This window comes from Vicia villosa, linkage group LG4 (assembly GCF_029867415.1).
Source record: "Vicia villosa cultivar HV-30 ecotype Madison, WI linkage group LG4, Vvil1.0, whole genome shotgun sequence".
NCBI classification, from domain to species: domain Eukaryota; kingdom Viridiplantae; phylum Streptophyta; class Magnoliopsida; order Fabales; family Fabaceae; genus Vicia; species Vicia villosa.
The window spans coordinates 108963820-108980668 of NC_081183.1; the positions used below are offsets into that span (position 1 = coordinate 108963820).

Below are 16849 nucleotides of genomic sequence, written 5' to 3' on the forward strand. Positions count from 1 at the left end.
GTCTATTGGGCGCGGAGCATTTCGCGGGGCAGTCGATTCAGCAGATGCAATAGGACGCGCAAGAGGATCGGGGCGCGGGGGAGAAGCTACTTCGTAGTAACCGGGAGGAGTTTCAGGTTCATATTCAGGTTCAGTCTGAGCAGGAGAGGCTACGTCATGATAATCGGGAGGAGTTTCAGGCTCATATTCAGCTTCAGTCATATCTTCATCAAAATGCTCATAGGTTTGTGGGGTCTCAGGAGATGGTTGTCTTTCTGGAATCTGACCATAATAGAGCCAATTTTATGGGTTATGCACACTTGTTCTTGGGTTAGGCAAGGTGAATTGGTCCATGACTTGTTGATCAATTAGCAGCTCAAAGTGATCGGGACCGAGGTTTCGAATAATGCCTCTGTTAAAGCAGAATCCAATATCCATGGATTGGTAGGTACCAAGTGGTGTCAGCTCAAGTAGTGGTTGTCTCAAACCTATAACATTCGCTATCATCGTGACTAATCCTCCGATCAAAATAGGTGAAACTTCATCTTGCCTAATACGCTCAAAGTTTGCTAGTATGAAAGTGACAACACTAACCAGATGTTAGACGCTGGCCTTAGGATCTAGAGGGGGGTGAATAGATCGTTCACAGTTTTACGGATTTAAACAACTTTTCAGCGGAAGTGATTCTGAATCGACTCGCGTCTATTCCGAACCACTATCGAAACGATTATATATGTGTTTAAAAAACCAGTCAAAGACTTGAGGTAAATGATAAGAGTATATGTTGCAGAATCAAAGCGTTTCTCTTATTGAAAATCAGATTAACTTTTTGTATGATGGACAATGTTTGCAATGCAGTAAGAGTGATAGAAACAAATATACAAACACTTGGTGATAATGATCAAATTGAAGGTAATTCAATGTGTGGTGGATTGTGATGTTTATGTAAGTTCTTAATTCACAATCTTAACACTCGAATCGTTGATCAATTTGCTATTATAACCAAATATGAACAGAATGTAAATGAAAAAGTAAAAGCGACAAGAACACGATATTTGTTTAGGCAGTTCGTCGACCGTCCTCGCTACGACTACGTCTGCCCCCAATTCCAAATTGAAATTGGGTAATCTTTCATTAATGTTGAAAGTAGTATATACAAAGAAGATAACAAAGCGATAAACGATAAACCAATTATGTCGATCCTTTGAATCTTCTTCCCCCTTAATCTTGACCAAGATCAAGGTTATCCAAGAGCTTCACTTTGATTCCCTTCTGCAGTGTCTTGATTCCTTGAACTCCCCGTTCCTCAATCGTTACACTCAGCCGAATCCTCAATGAACGCCTCTTGATAAAAACCCCCAAGAACCACCCGTCGTGGAGGACAAAACCCGCAGATTTTATTCACCAACAAACCCCACAAACCTTCACCCACTAGGAATCTTCAATTCCGTTCCATGGACGTTATCGAACTCATCACTAACCCGCAACGCAAGAATGATTATGTGTAATTGTGTTGGAGATGATGAAGAACGAAGATGAGAAGCATTTGTGTATCTTTCAGTCGTTGGTGTGCTTGAATAATTAACATGGAATGATATATATAGTTGCTGGTATGTTGGAGCAGAGAAAACACATAATTTGGGAAGTTTTCAGCAATTAGGTTGACCTACTTTAGTGCTTAGGTCGACCTAACAGAAGCAGAGTTGAAGTTGTCCCAGTTAGGTTGACCTGTTAGGTTGGCCTAAAATCTGTTAGGTTGACCTGCTGAAGGTTTAGGTCGACCTAAAGTCAGTTAGGTTGACCTGTTGAAGGTTTAGGTCGACCTAAATGCAGTTGTTTCCAGTTAGGTCGACCTGTTGAAGGTTTAGGTCGACCTAAAGTCAGTTGAAATGCATTTTTGTGACTTTTCTTCAGTTTAGGTCGACCTAGGAGTGTGGGTAGGTCGACCTAACAGTGACATCTGTAAATCCCTTCAGTTTAGGTCGACCTAGGAGTGTGGGTAGGTCGACCTAACAGTGACCTTGTCAGTTTTGCTGAGTTTGCTCTAGTTTTGAGTCGACCTAGGGCTTTGCTTGGTCGACCTAACAGATGCAATACCATTTTCTGAGTGATTTGAGCTTCATAATCTTCCATTGTCTTGAGTCATTCATTTATGCTTTTGTATTTGGTTGCTTGTGATGTTTGCCATGAATCAAAAACTCATTTGTGAGTGTATGCTTGTTCTTACAAACTCCCCCTTTTTGATGATGGCAAACATTTGATTAAATGACGAAAGCTCCCCCGGTCTTGTATGCGTAAGCTCCCCCGTACTAAGCTCCCCCGTACTAAGCTCCTCAGTACTCTCAACTCATCTCCCCCTTTGTCAACATCAAAAAGAAAGAAACCAGGAGAATAGTAGAAGAGAATAACAAAATAATCTAAACAAAACAATGTCTTACATAACACAATAGTAAAGAAATAGAGCATAATATCCAAACATATTTAAAGGTACAAACCAAGCTTAAGTTCAAGTAATAAAAGACATAACAACATGACAGAAATGAGATGCAATGCAATGAAATGAACTAATGCAATACTCGCTAACGTTTGCCCAAACATGTTAGATGTATGCTTATTCTACTATTTTTATGTCCAAACATGATATGTTATGAGTAATGATGAACAACATATACATGTAAATGAGATAAGTGGAGAAGCATATAAGAAGTCACTATAAACATGTTAATTGATAGCATATTATAGCATCAATGATATTTTTGGAAGTGAACAACAAACATGTTACCACTTTCTCAATTGTAGGTATCTCGTCATCATTTCGTATAATGAAGTATATTCCTCTAGTCAATGTGGAATGATGCTTGATTTGATGATGAACTACCTTCATACTGAAAGAGATGTTAGCTTGAGCATAATCAATATATATATAAAGTAAAGGAATAAAAATAAGAAAACAAACGCATTTAGCTCAAAATTAGAGATATCTAATATCCCTAATTCCCTATGAATGTTGAAGAACTGCTCCGTTGCAAGAGGTTTGGTGAAGATGTCAGCTAGTTGCTTCTTGCTCTTCAAGTTTATGGCACTTGTGTTGTCGCACATGATAGGTATACGATCAAGCTTAATACCAAAGTCAAGAAGTTGTTGCTTGAGCCATAATATCTGCGCACAGCAGCTTCCGACAGCTACATATTTTGCCTCAGTAGTAGATAATGCAACCGATACTTGTTTCTTGCTATGCCAACTTATCAATGAATTTGAGAATAGATGACATGTTCCACTGGTGCTCTTTCTATCGGATTTGCAGCCAGCAAAATCTGAGTCGGAGAATCCTACCAAATGACACTCATTTCCCTTTGGATACCATAGGCCATATGTAGTAGTTCCACGTAAGTATCGCAGAATTCTTTTGACAGCTTTCAAGTGAGATTCTTTTGGACAAGATTGATATCTTGCACACATACACACACTAAACATGATGTCTGGTCTTGAGGCAGTAAGATACAATAGTGAACCTATCATACCTCGGTATAATTTCACGTCAACCTCTTTACCTTTCTCATCTTTGTCTAGATTAGTATTTGTTGCCATAGGTGTGTCAATTTCTTTTGCTTCACTCATTCCAAATCTTTTGAGCAGCTCCGTACAGTATTTAGTTTGATTCACAAACGTTCCATGACTGAGTTGCTTGATTTGTAGGCCAAGGAAGAAATTTAGCTCACCCATGAGACTCATCTCAAATTCACTCTGCATAAGCTTAGAAAAATCTTTGACAAGTTTTGCATTAGTCGACCCAAATATAATGTCATCTACATAAATTTGGACTAAGAGAGTATCTTTATCTTTTCTTTTAATAAAGAGAGTAGTGTCAACTTTACCCCTAGAGTACCCTTGACTAAGGAGAAATTTGCTCAAACGTTCGTACCAAGCCCGAGGGGCTTGTTTAAGACCGTATAGAGCATGTTTCAGCTTATAGACATGAGTTGAATACATGTAATTCTCAAAGCCGGGTGGCTGAGCAACATAGACTTCTTCATTTATATAACCATTTAGAAAGACACTTTTAACATCCATTTGGAATAGTTTGAAGTCTTTAGAACAAGCATAAGCAAGTAAGAGACGAATAGCTTCGAGACGTGCTACAGGAGCGTATGTCTCTTCATAATCAATACCTTCCTCTTGATTATAACCTTGGGCAACTAATCTAGCTTTGTTTCTAGTAATAACGCCGTTTTCATCAAGTTTGTTACAAAAAAACCATCTAGTGCCTATTACTTGATGATCTCCCGGATGAGGGACTAAGTCCCAAACATCATTCCGTTTAAATTGGTTTAATTCTTCTTGCATGGCCATTAGCCAATGCTCATCAAGTAATGCATCCTTAGCGTTTTTCGGCTCAACTTATGAAACAAAAGCAAAATGATGACAGAAGTTACTTATCTTTGAGCGTGTTGTAACGCCCCTTGAGATGTCTCCTATTATATTGTCAATTGGATGGTCTTTCACATTTGTCCAGGCCTTGGGAAGTTCTTCATTGTTTGAGATGCTTTCTTTTTCATTTTCATTGTGAGACTCATCTTTCTCTCTCTCAGCATCTTTCTTTACAATACTTTCATTCTCGTCTTCCTTATCCTTGACAATGTCTTCAGTGGACGGACCTGCACCATTAAATGAAAGACCTTTCTTGACATATTTTGCATAAGATTCATCAAAAGACACGTGTACTGACTCTTCTACTATAAGTAATCTCTTATTATATATCCGATATGCTTTGCTAGATTGTGAGTAACCAAGGAATATGCCCTCATCAGCTTTAGCATGTAGATGTTGTTTACTCTTAAGCCCTTAAACATAATGTCTCTTTTCTTAGTATGTTCTATTGTGCAGCCAGAATTTGTAAACATTACTTTAAAATCTTTGTCACACAATTGACTTATACCTAAAAGATTATGTTTAAGACCTTCTACTAGCAGCACATCAGTTATAGTAATGGTAGAAGGGTTACCTACACTTCCTTTACCAAGTATGGCTCCCCGATTGTTATCTCCATAGGTGACATACCCCTTTTTCTTTGCTTGAAACTCAACGAAAAGAGATAGGTCTCCAGTCATGTGTCTTGAACATCCGCTATCAAGGAACCACAACCTTTCGGCAATGTCAAGACACTTTTCCTGCAAGATTAATTTAAAGAGGGAGGTCCCCAATTTTCATTGGGTCCTTGGTAGTGAGTACACAATTTGTTGCACTTAGGCAACCATTGAAATACTCCTTTAGGAACTAAAATTCTCCTAAATTTGCATTTTTCAATGGTATGTCCCTTTTTGCAACAATAATGACAAGTAATATGATGAGAATATGGAGTTTTGCTAGTTGATACTTTTGGTACAAAAGTGTATTTACTATATAAAGGAGTATACGATCTTTTGCCTTTGTCGGAATGTTTTGCTCCATTTTTCTTTAGATATTTGTTGTATCTTCGCACAAACAGTCCCATTTCCTCATCATCGGAGCCTTCGTCATCACTTGTGTCACTATCCTTTGGCTCTCGTTTTGAGGTCTTGGAGCTCGAAGCTTTTAGAGCTATTGACTTCTTCTCTACCTCTTTCTCCATGTTCTTTTCTTTCTTTGTCCTTTTCTCATGCATGTCAAGACATTTAAGGTGTTGTTCATGTTCCTCTAGTTTACCAAATAGAGTTGTGATGTCTAAAGTGTTTAGATCATTTGCTTCCTTTATTGCTGTAACTTTGGGTTGTCATTCCCTGTTCAGACATCTTAAGATTTTGTTAGTAGCAACTGCATTGGAAACAGGTATATCAAGAGAATTTAACCGATTTTTCAGATGAACGAATCTCTTCTGCATGTTTTCGATGGATTCACCATCTTCCATGTGGAAGAGTTCGAACTCTTGAGTTAACGTATTGATCCTAGCTAGTTTGACATCATCCGTTCCCTCGTGGGCAACTTGCAATGTGTCCCACATAGCTTTAGCTGATCTACAATGGGAAACGCGATAGTATTCATCAACTCCTAGAGCTGAGATTAGAATGTTTCTCGCTTTCCAATCGTATGCATATCTCTTTTCATCTTCAGCATTCCAAGTATCTTCTGGTTTTGGAACAACTGCACCAGCTGCATTTGTCATGGTGATCTGAAATGGACCATTGACAATAGCTGTCCAGATGTTCCTATCAATTGCATTGATATGGACACACATACAATCCTTCCAATAGCCGTAGTTTTCGCCGTTGAAAACTGGAGCTCTATTATGAGCCCCTTTAGGTCCGGAAGCCATCTTTCCAATAAGTGTTTCACGTAGCACGGAATAAACCAGAGCTCTTGATGCCACTTGTTAGACGCTGGCCTTAGGATCTAGAGGGGGGTGAATAGATCGTTCACAGTTTTACGGATTTAAACAACTTTTCAGCGGAAGTGATTCTGAATCGACTCGCGTCTATTCCGAACCACTATCGAAACGATTATATATGTGTTTAAAAAACCAGTCAAAGACTTGAGGTAAATGATAAGAGTATATGTTGCAGAATCAAAGCGTTTCTCTTATTGAAAATCAGATTAACTTTTTGTATGATGGACAATGTTTGCAATGCAGTAAGAGTGATAGAAACAAATATACAAACACTTGGTGATAATGATCAAATTGAAGGTAATTCAATGTGTGGTGGATTGTGATGTTTATGTAAGTTCTTAATTCACAATCTTAACACTCGAATCGTTGATCAATTTGCTATTATAACCAAATATGAACAGAATGTAAATGAAAAAGTAAAAGCGACAAGAACACGATATTTGTTTAGGCAGTTCGTCGATCGTCCTCGCTACGACTACGTCTGCCCCCAATTCCAAATTGAAATTGGGTAATCTTTCATTAATGTTGAAAGTAGTATATACAAAGAAGATAACAAAGCGATAAACGATAAACCAATTATGTCGATCCTTTGAATCTTCTTCCCCCTTAATCTTGACCAAGATCAAGGTTATCCAAGAGCTTCACTTTGATTCCCTTCTGCAGTGTCTTGATTCCTTGAACTCCCCGTTCCTCAATCGTTACACTCAGCCGAATCCTCAATGAACGCCTCTTGATAAAAACCCCCAAGAACCACCCGTCGTGGAGGACAAAACCCGCAGATTTTATTCACCAACAAACCCCACAAACCTTCACCCACTAGGAATCTTCAATTCCGTTCCATGGACGTTATCGAACTCATCACTAACCCGTAACGCAAGAATGATTATGTGTAATTGTGTTGGAGATGATGAAGAACGAAGATGAGAAGCATTTGTGTATCTTTCAGTCGTTGGTGTGCTTGAATAATTAACATGGAATGATATATATAGTTGCTGGTATGTTGGAGCAGAGAAAACACATAATTTGGGAAGTTTTCAGCAATTAGGTTGACCTACTTTAGTGCTTAGGTCGACCTAACAGAAGCAGAGTTGAAGTTGTCCCAGTTAGGTTGACCTGTTAGGTTAGGTTGACCTGTTAGGTTGGCCTAAAATCTGTTAGGTTGACCTGCTGAAGATTTAGGTCGACCTAAAGTCAGTTAGGTTGACCTGTTGAAGGTTTAGGTCGACCTAAATGCAGTTGTTTCCAGTTAGGTCGACCTGTTGAAGGTTTAGGTCGACCTAAAGTCAGTTGAAATGCATTTTTGTGACTTTTCTTCAGTTTAGGTCGACCTAGGAGTGTGGGTAGGTCGACCTAACAGTGACATCTGTAAATCCCTTCAGTTTAGGTCGACCTAGGAGTGTGGGTAGGTCGACCTAACAGTGACCTTGTCAGTTTTGCTGAGTTTGCTCTAGTTTTGAGTCGACCTAGGGCTTTGCTTGGTCGACCTAACAGATGCAATACCGTTTTCTGAGTGATTTGAGCTTCATAATCTTCCATTGTCTTGAGTCATTCATTTATGCTTTTGTATTTGGTTGCTTGTGATGTTTGCCATGAATCAAAAACTCATTTGTGAGTGTATGCTTGTTCTTACACCAGACAATTTTGTGAAGCACATAACATGATAAATAACTCTTCTCTTGAAACAGCAGAAATGTTTTCAGTCTTTCCAAAAATATAGTGAGCTAAGATCTTGTGGAAATATTTGAAGGCAGGATTATGAATATTTTCTGATTGAAATTCATGTTCTTCCGGATCATCATTTCCAGTAATACTTCCCCAAAAGCGCTCGAGCTCACGGTATGCAAAAATTTCCTCTTGAACTACAGTAAATGCATCCAATCCATTGGGAAGTCCAAACAAAGCAGCAAAATCGTGGATATTAAAATTACACTCAAGTCCAAATAGTCTGAAAAGAATTACTCCTCTTCTTGTTCCCATTCCGCAGTTAGGCAATTACGTAAGGGAACTCAAGAATTCCAAAGTCAACTTGTGGTACGAATTGAACCTCCTCATCAGGTGAGAACCTGTCCAACCTATTTGGTTCAACAGATACATCACACTCTCTTCAATCCCTAAATCTTTCATAGTAGGGCTATGCGGGTACATAGTCAGGTCCATCCTCCTTTCTGCTAACTTTGCATAACGTCATACTTGACCTCTACCTCTGAACACAACTTCCATAGTATCAACTTCTTGCATCGTGAAATAAGTTAGTTAACTAAGTTAGCCTGAAAAGTAAGTTGATAAAATGAAAATTTAGTCAGAATAGGCCGGATGCCGAAAAGAAGAAAAAAGAATAAATATAAGAAAAGTTAAACATAAGAAAAGATAAAAGGAAAATGAAAAATAAGAAAAACAAACAAAAAATGAAAGAGATAAAATTTCGGTAGTAGTAAATATAATTAATATTAAAAATGAAAAGATGAAAATGAATAAAAATAAAAGAGGTAATTTTTTTTAGAAATAATGAAATAAATAAAAAATGAATAATAATAAAATAAAATAAATAAAATGATGTGGGTTGTCTCCCACGAAGCGCTTTGTTTAATGTCGTAAGCTCGACATTACCGCGAAAAGTTAATCGTTAATTTGAGCGGGCAACTCGTCTAATTTTAAAATTTGTGAATGTTCATCATCTCGGAAATGATGATAATATTTAAGACGTTTCCCATTTACGATAAAGGGTTCGACCGATTTTCCTTTAATTTCTATCGCTCCACTCGGAAAGGTGTTAGTTACATCGAAAGGGCCGGACCATCTAGAGCAATTTTCCAGGGAATAATTTAAGCCTAGAGTTAAACAATAATATTATGTCGCCTTTATTAAAAGTTTTCCTAAATATGTGCTTATCATGCCATTTTTTCATTCTTTCCTTATAAATTTTAGCGTTTTCATATGCATCTTGTCTAAGTTCCTCTAATTCATTTATGTTGAGAATGCGTTTTTCACCGGCGGCGGTATAATTTAAATTTAATGTTTTAATAGCCCAATAGGCCTTATGTTCTAATTCCACCGGGAGATGACAAGATTTATCGTAGACAAGTTTAAAAGGAGTGGTCCCTATGGGAGTTTTGTATGCGGTTCTATATGCCCATAGAGCTTCGTTCAGTTTGGAGGACCAATCCTTCCTAGACGTAGCAACAGTCTTTTCTAAAATTTGTTTAATTTCTCTGTTCGATACTTCCACTTGTCCACTAGTTTGCGGGTGGTAAGGTGTCGCTACTCGATGCTTTACTCCATACTTAAGAAGAAGTTTCTCTAGAATTTTCGAGATGAAATGGGAGCCTCCATCGCTAATTACTAGTCTTGGCACGCCAAATCTTGGAAAAATCACATTCTTAAAAAGTTTGATTACCACTCGTGTGTCATTTGTGGGAGAGGCCATAGCCTCAATCCATTTTGAAACATAATCGACAGCTACGAGGATATACTTATTTCCAAACGAAGAAGGAAATGGTCCCATGAAGTCTATTCCCCAGACATCAAATATTTCGACTTCTAAAATACCCTTTTGAGGCATTTCGTCGCGCCTTGAAATGTTTCCGGCGCGTTGATATCGATCACATTTTATAATGGCAGCATGTACATCTTTCCATAGGTTAGGCCAATAGAGTCCAAATTGTATAATTTTTGCGCAAATTTTAGACGTACTTGCATGGCCTTTATAGGGGGCTGAATGGTAATGCGTTATGATGCTTTCTACCTCTTCTTCGGGTATGCAACGACGAAAGATTCCGTTGACGCCTCTCTGGAAGAGTAGAGGGTCGTCCTAATAGTAGTGCTTTAGGTCATGGAAGAATTTCTTCTTTTGTTGGTAATTTAAGTCAGGAGGGAGTACACCAGCGGCGAAATAATTTACGAAATCCGCATACCATGGCGTGTTAGTAATGGCTAGGGTGGTCGCTGTTGGTTCGTCATTTGTGTCTCCTTCCAATTGAGCGATAAGTTTATCGTATGGAAAATCGTCGTCAATTGGTATGGTTTCAGGCTCTAAATTTTCTAATTGAGATAAGTGGTCTGCTACAACGTTTCGATTCCTTTTTTGTCTTTAATTTCTAAGTCGAATTCTTGTAACAGAAGTATTCATCTCAAGAGCCTTGGTTTAGCGTCTTTCTTAGTTAACAGGTATCGAATAGCAGTGTGGTAAGTGTATATGATTATTTTGGCTCCTACTAGGTAGGAACGAAACTTATCTAGCGCAAAGACTACTGCTAAAAGCTCTTTCTCGGTTGTAGCGTAATTCATCTGAGCTTCGTCTATCGTTCTAATTGCATAATATATGACGTGGAGTTTTTTATATTTTCGTTGTCCTAGGACAGCGCCTACGGCGTAGTCACTTGCGTCACACATGATTTCAAAAGGCTCGTTCCAATCAGGGGGTTGCATAATGGGTGCTGAAATTAAAGCTTTCTTAAGGGTGTAGAATGCTTCTAGACATTTGTCGTTAAAAATAAATTCGGCGTCTTTCATTAATAGCTCAGTTAATGGTTTAGTAATTTTTGAGAAGTCCTTAATGAAACATCGGTAAAATCCAGCATGTCCTAAGAAACTTCAAATTTCTCTTAAGGTTTTCGGAGGTTGAAGGTTTTCGATGATTTCTATTTTGGCTCTATCTACTTTAATTCCTATATTTGACACGATATGTCCTAATAGAATTCCTTCTTGCACCATAAATTGACATTTATCCCAATTTAGTACCAGGTTAACTTTAACGCATCGTTCCAGAACTTTTTCTAAATTCGCAAGACATCCCTCAAAATTTTGACCACATACGAAAAAATCGCCCATAAAGACTTCCATAGTGTTGTCAAGGAAGTCGGGAAATATCCAAATGGCATTCGTCGATAGGCGAAAGTTCCATAAGGGCAAGTGAAGGTCGTTTTCTCTTGGTCATCAGGTTGGATTGGGATTTGGAAGAAACCAGAGTATCCATCTAAGTAACAAAAATGGAAGTGTCTAGCTAGGCGTTCTAACATTTGGTCTATGAAGGGGGGGGGGGGAAATGATCTTTTCGGGTGGCTTTGTTCAGTTTTCTATAATCTATGCACATTCTCCAGCCTGATTCAACTCATTTGGTTATGCTTTCACCCTTCTCATTTTTAATCACTGTGACACCTCCTTTCTTCGGCACTACATGAACTGGGCTAACCCATTTACTATCGGATATGGGGTAATATTATTCCGTCTTCTAATAGCTTTAATACTTCTTTCCTAACCACTTCGCTCATGATCGGGTTAAGTCTTCTCTGGTGTTCTCTAGAGGTTTTCGAATCTTCCTCAAGCATGATTTGGTGCATGCAGATATAGGGACTTATTCCTTTCAGATTGGCTATCTTATATCCTAAGGCTGTTGGATATTTTCTTAAGATACTTAGTAATTTTTCGATTTCGATCGGCCCTAAGTGTGCATTAACTATCACAGTTTGTTCGAGTTCAGTTTCTAGGAATTCATATCTTAGGTTTTAGGCAGTGTTTTGAGTTCGACGGCCGGTTTCTTTGGACAAGGTGTAAGGTCGGGTGTTGGCGCTAAACATTCGCTTAAACTTAAGTTTTGGCTTTCATCGTCCGAGTCATCGTTAGATGTGTGAGTCATGGGAGTTTTTAAGATTTCTGGATCTTCGGGTGGTTCAATTTTTGCTTCTTTGACGCGTTCGTTAGTGACGTCCATGAAACAACAAGTGTCATCTATTGCGGGTGCTTTTAAGAAGTGAGAGAGAATAAACTCAATTTTCTCTTCTCCTACTTCGAAAGTCAGCTTTCCTCGTTTGACATCTATAATAGCACCAACTGTTGCTAAGAAAGGTCTCCCTAATATGACTGGGATATTAGAATCCTCTTGGATATCCATGATGATAAAATCAGTTGGGATATAGAATTGACCTAGTTGTACATGGATATTTTCTAACATTCCTACGGGATACTTAACTGAGCGGCCTGCTAGTTGGAAGGACATTCTCGTAGGTTTTAGCTCACCTAAGTTTAGCTTTTTACAAATTGAAAGAGGCATCAAACTAACACTGGCGCTTAGATCGCACAAGGCTTTGTCTATAATCATTTTTCCTATTACGTAAAGTATGGAGAAACTACCAGGATCTTTTAATTTTGGAGGCATGTTGTTTTGGATAATTCCGTTACATTCAGCTGTGAGCATTACTGTTTCGTTATCCTCGAGTTTCTTCTTGTTGGATAGGATTTCTTTAAGAAACTTAGCATAAGAAGGAATTTATGTTATAGCTTATGTGAAAGGTATTGTTATGTTAAGTTGTTTCAGAAGTTCTACAAACTTTTTAAATTGTGCTTCAGTTTTAGATTTAGCTAATCTCCGAGGATACGAGATAGGTGGCTTATATGGAGGTGGAGGTACGCAAGGTTTCTCTTTTTCAGCCTCCACTTCAGTTTCATTCTGACGTATCTTAGCAGGTTGGTCATCAGTTGATGTCTTTTTAGGTTGGTTCGTTTCTTGCTGTGACATGGGTGCGTTTTGAGCTCTAGGATCAGTTGGTTCTTCATAGTTTGTTCCACTTCGTAGTGTAATAGCATTCGCATGTCCTTTCGGATTTGGTTGTGGTTGAGCGGGAAATGTGCCAGCAGGGGCAGCAGTAGGCGCTTGTTGTTGTGCTTCTTGAGAAATCTACGTTTCAAGCATTATATTATGTGTATCCAAAGCATCTAATTTATTCGCTAATTGTTTTAGTTGCTCACTATTGTGTATGTTTTGATTAAGGAACTCTTTATAAGTTTGAACTTGGGAAGCTATGAAGTTTTCCATCATGATCTCTAGGTTCGACTTCCTAGGGGCTTTTGGAGCAACTACGGGTGCTTTTTGATATCCAGGTGGGACAACAGGTGCTTTTCTAGGTGCATACAACGCATTGTTGTTCTTATACGAAAAGTTAGGATGATTCTTCCATCCAGGGTTGTACGTGTTTGAGTAAGGGTTTCCCTGAGCGTAATTTACTTGATCATGTGGAACACCTGTCAACAGTTGGCATTCAGCAATGACATGTCCAGTTAATCCGCATATCTCGCAATTAGGCACTACAGCAGCCGCGGTGCTGCAGGAGTTATGGTTAGGTTTTCGATCGTTTGAGTCAAAGCATCCACTTTGGCGTTAACGCGGTCTATACCACTGACTTCGCACATTCCTCCTTTGGTTTGAGATTTTTCAACAGCGGTTCGTTATCCTTCCCATTGGTAATGGTTTTGCGTCATGTTCTCAATGAGGTTATAAGCTTCGTCATGGGGTTTGTCCATCAAAGCTCCGCCTGCGGCGGCATCTAGAGTCATTTTGGTGTTATATAACAGACCACCATAGAAAGTATGGATGATCATCCATGGCTCAAGTCCATGATGAGGACAAAGTCTTAGCATATCCTTATATCGCTCCCAGGCTTCGAAAAGTGATTCGTTATTTTTTTGGGTAAATCCGTTGATTTGACCTCTTAGCATTGCGGTTTTACTGGGTGGGAAATATCTCGCTAAGAAAACTCTCTTCAATTTGTCCCAGGTAGTTATGGAGTTAGAGGGTAGAGATTGAAGCCACTCTCTAGCTCTATCTCTTAAGGATAAAGGAAAAAGACGTAATCAGATTGCCTCGAGACTGACATTGTTAGCCTTGACAGTGTCTGCGTATTGCACGAACACAGATAAATGGAGATTTGGATCGTCCATAGGGCTTCCAGAAAATTGGTTGTGCTGAACAGCTTGCACTAGCGAAGGTTTTAGTTCGAAGTTGTTTGCCTAAATCGCGGGAGGTACGATACTTGAGTGCGGTTCAGCTTGAGATGGGGCAGCATAATCTCGAAGCGGACGGTTTTGGGCCATTTCTAATTTCTGAATTAGATTTTCAGGGGTAGGAATCAATTTTTGGGAAATTGGAATTGGTTCTACTTCGGGAAGATGATGTATTCGACGCCTTACGTTAATAAAGCGTTCGATTTCGTTGATTCGTTGTATTAATTCCCCTCCTTGTAAACGAGTATTTTGCATACAATCGTTTAAAAAAAAGGAAAAGGTTTTGCCCTAGTCTCTACGGTGTAATAGCGAGTTACGAAATCGACTTAAATAGTCCCCGACAACGGCGCCAAAAATTTGATCGCGACTTTATGTGTCTATTAGTCGGAAAACTGCAAGTGCACAGTCGTGTCGTGTAGTTTTAAAAGATATCGAATCCACAGGGACTATGAATTGATCTACCGTTATCTAAATTTACTCTGTAAAGCTAAGGCTAGTGATATTTTAAATGTTTTGTAAGGGGAAACTAAAATCTTAAATCTAGATAAAATATTAATGCGCGGATATGGGTATGTAATTCGTCTAACTTAGGTGATCTGAAGTTTCATTGGCCAGGTTTTTCATCAAATCAAAAATCTTTATTAAATACTTTCATTTAAAACTCCTCCTCTCAAACTCTCGCTCTATTGACTTAGACTACGATCCTAAATCATAATATACGCTCGCTTCCCATCAGATTTAGAAACGATTTTTGAAAACAACAAAATTAGTAAAATGCCTTTTTCATTTAAATATTATTCATTTAAAACCCCTTGTCTCAAACTCTCGCTCTATTGACTCATATTATGCTAATGTTCTCTAGCGTACGCTCTCGCTGTCCCGCCGAGTTTAAAAACACTTTTTGAAAATAAATAAATATCTAATAAGTTTTAATACGCTCTTCCTGTCCTTAAAACTAATGCCTTGTGTCCACTATCTGGTTTTAAACCTCAAACTCTCGCTCTGTTGATTTTAAACCTTAGTCAGTTTTTAAATCTCAAACTTCCGCTCTGTTGATTTTATAAACTTTAACACATTCAATTAGACACTAAACCAGAGAAAGTTGATTTCTAATAAAACAATAATTAGGCCAATTTATTTCGGATCCCTTAGTTAGATTTATTTACATACCGATGTCTGGGAAATTTAGCCAGACATACTTTTTAAATTAAACAATCATAAATGATTTAGTTTTATAATTTTAGGCATATTAATTGGCATACAATAAAGATCATGCAATAGAATATAAATAAAAGATATAAATAAGAAACTTGAATAATAAAAACTGGAATAAATCTTTGGATCTTCAAGTACTCGAACTTCCACCACAGTGTTAGAACAAGATTTGTTCTGATCAATATTCTTGTTTTGATGATAACATTATATATGAATTTTGTATAAGACAATGTGGTACTCTAATCCTTTGCATTTCCCATTTCAGGAAATACATAAAGAGTATGCACAATTCAGCGCTCAGAAGCACTGACTCATAAGGTTCTGGATGGCTGCATCGGAACATGCTCTGGAAAGACATCAGAAGATGGTCAAGCAGAATCAGAACATGGACTGTGAAGCATTAGAAGAACATGAAGTCAGAAGCAGAAGTACTGAAGTTCTGAATGGTATCACGCTCAAGCTCTTCAAAGTCAAAAGACAAGAAGATGCTCTGCACCAAGCTGATTGACTCTGATATTCAAACGTTGTATCTACAAATCTGAGTTCAGAAGCAAGTACAAGATGACAGGCTATTAAGTCTAATCTCTAACTGACAAAAGGAACGTTATGAGCTACAAAAGGCAAAGTCAGTAAAAGCAGGAAAAGCATGGCTCAAGGTAGTTGACAAAAGTGTGAAACATTAAATGCAAAGCTGTACTATTCACGCACAACATTAAATGCAACCCAAAGATCATCTTCTCAAACGCCTATATATAGAAGTTTTGATCAAAAGCAACGATAGAACTCTTGCGCATCGTACTAAAACGCTGTCAAATTCAAAGCTCACGAACTTCATCTTCAACCTCACAAACTCCTGTAATATTTAGTGAGTGTTAAGCTTATAACTTAAGAGAAATATCACTGTTGTGATTATAGCTTTATAAGAAGCAAATCAATACTCTTGTAAAAATTATTTTTACATTGATTGTAAACGGTTCCTAGAGTGATCAGTGTGATCAGAAGACTCTAGAAGACTTAGAGGTTATCTAAGTGGTGAATTCCTAGAGTGATCAAGTTATGATCTGTATACTCTAGAAGAGTTAGAGGTTATCTAAGTGGAAAACCATTATAATCATTTGGATTAGTGGATTAAATCCTCAGTTGAGGTAAATCACTCTAAGGGGGTGGATTGGAGTAGTTTCGTTAACAACGAACCAGGATAAAAATAATTGTGTTCATTGTTTTTATCTTACAAGTTTTTAAAGTCACACTTATTCAAACCCCCCTTTCTAAGTGTTTTTCTGTCCTTCACACAGGTCGGTTGGATTGTTCTTCAAATATTATTCAACAGAAAGTAAAAACCCAGGAATAAAAAAAAGGAATTTGAATCTAACGTAATGTTAGACCAATTAAAGATTCACACAATTTTCGGTGTAGAAATTATTGTGAGAAAAATAAAAGAAAGGAAACTAATAATGCACTTTTGCTGCTAAAATTCGGACCCTCTAAAAGGCCCTTTCAGTCTCCTTTTATAGTAATACG

At 38.1% G+C, this 16849-nt stretch overlaps 1 protein-coding gene and 1 non-coding gene across 2 annotated transcripts; one reads left to right on the forward strand and one right to left on the reverse strand.

Annotated features, from left to right (window-relative positions):
- Nucleotides 1–11834: 11834 nt before the first annotated feature.
- LOC131597646 (uncharacterized) lies at nt 11835–12530 on the reverse strand. The gene has a single exon (XM_058870330.1). The coding sequence runs from the start codon at nt 12528–12530 to the stop codon at nt 11835–11837; it is 696 nt and encodes a 231-aa protein (XP_058726313.1).
- Nucleotides 12531–13721: 1191 nt separating this feature from the next.
- LOC131600818 (small nucleolar RNA R71) lies at nt 13722–13828 on the forward strand. Its single transcript, XR_009283425.1, has one exon. It is a non-coding gene; the product is annotated as a small nucleolar RNA R71 (small nucleolar RNA).
- The last annotated feature ends 3021 nt before the right edge of the window (nt 13829–16849 follow it).

Coding starts and splice junctions, on each gene's coding strand:
- LOC131597646 (XM_058870330.1), bottom strand. CDS start 12,530: ATGCTCACAGCTGAATGTAACGGAATTATCCAAAACAACATGCCTCCA.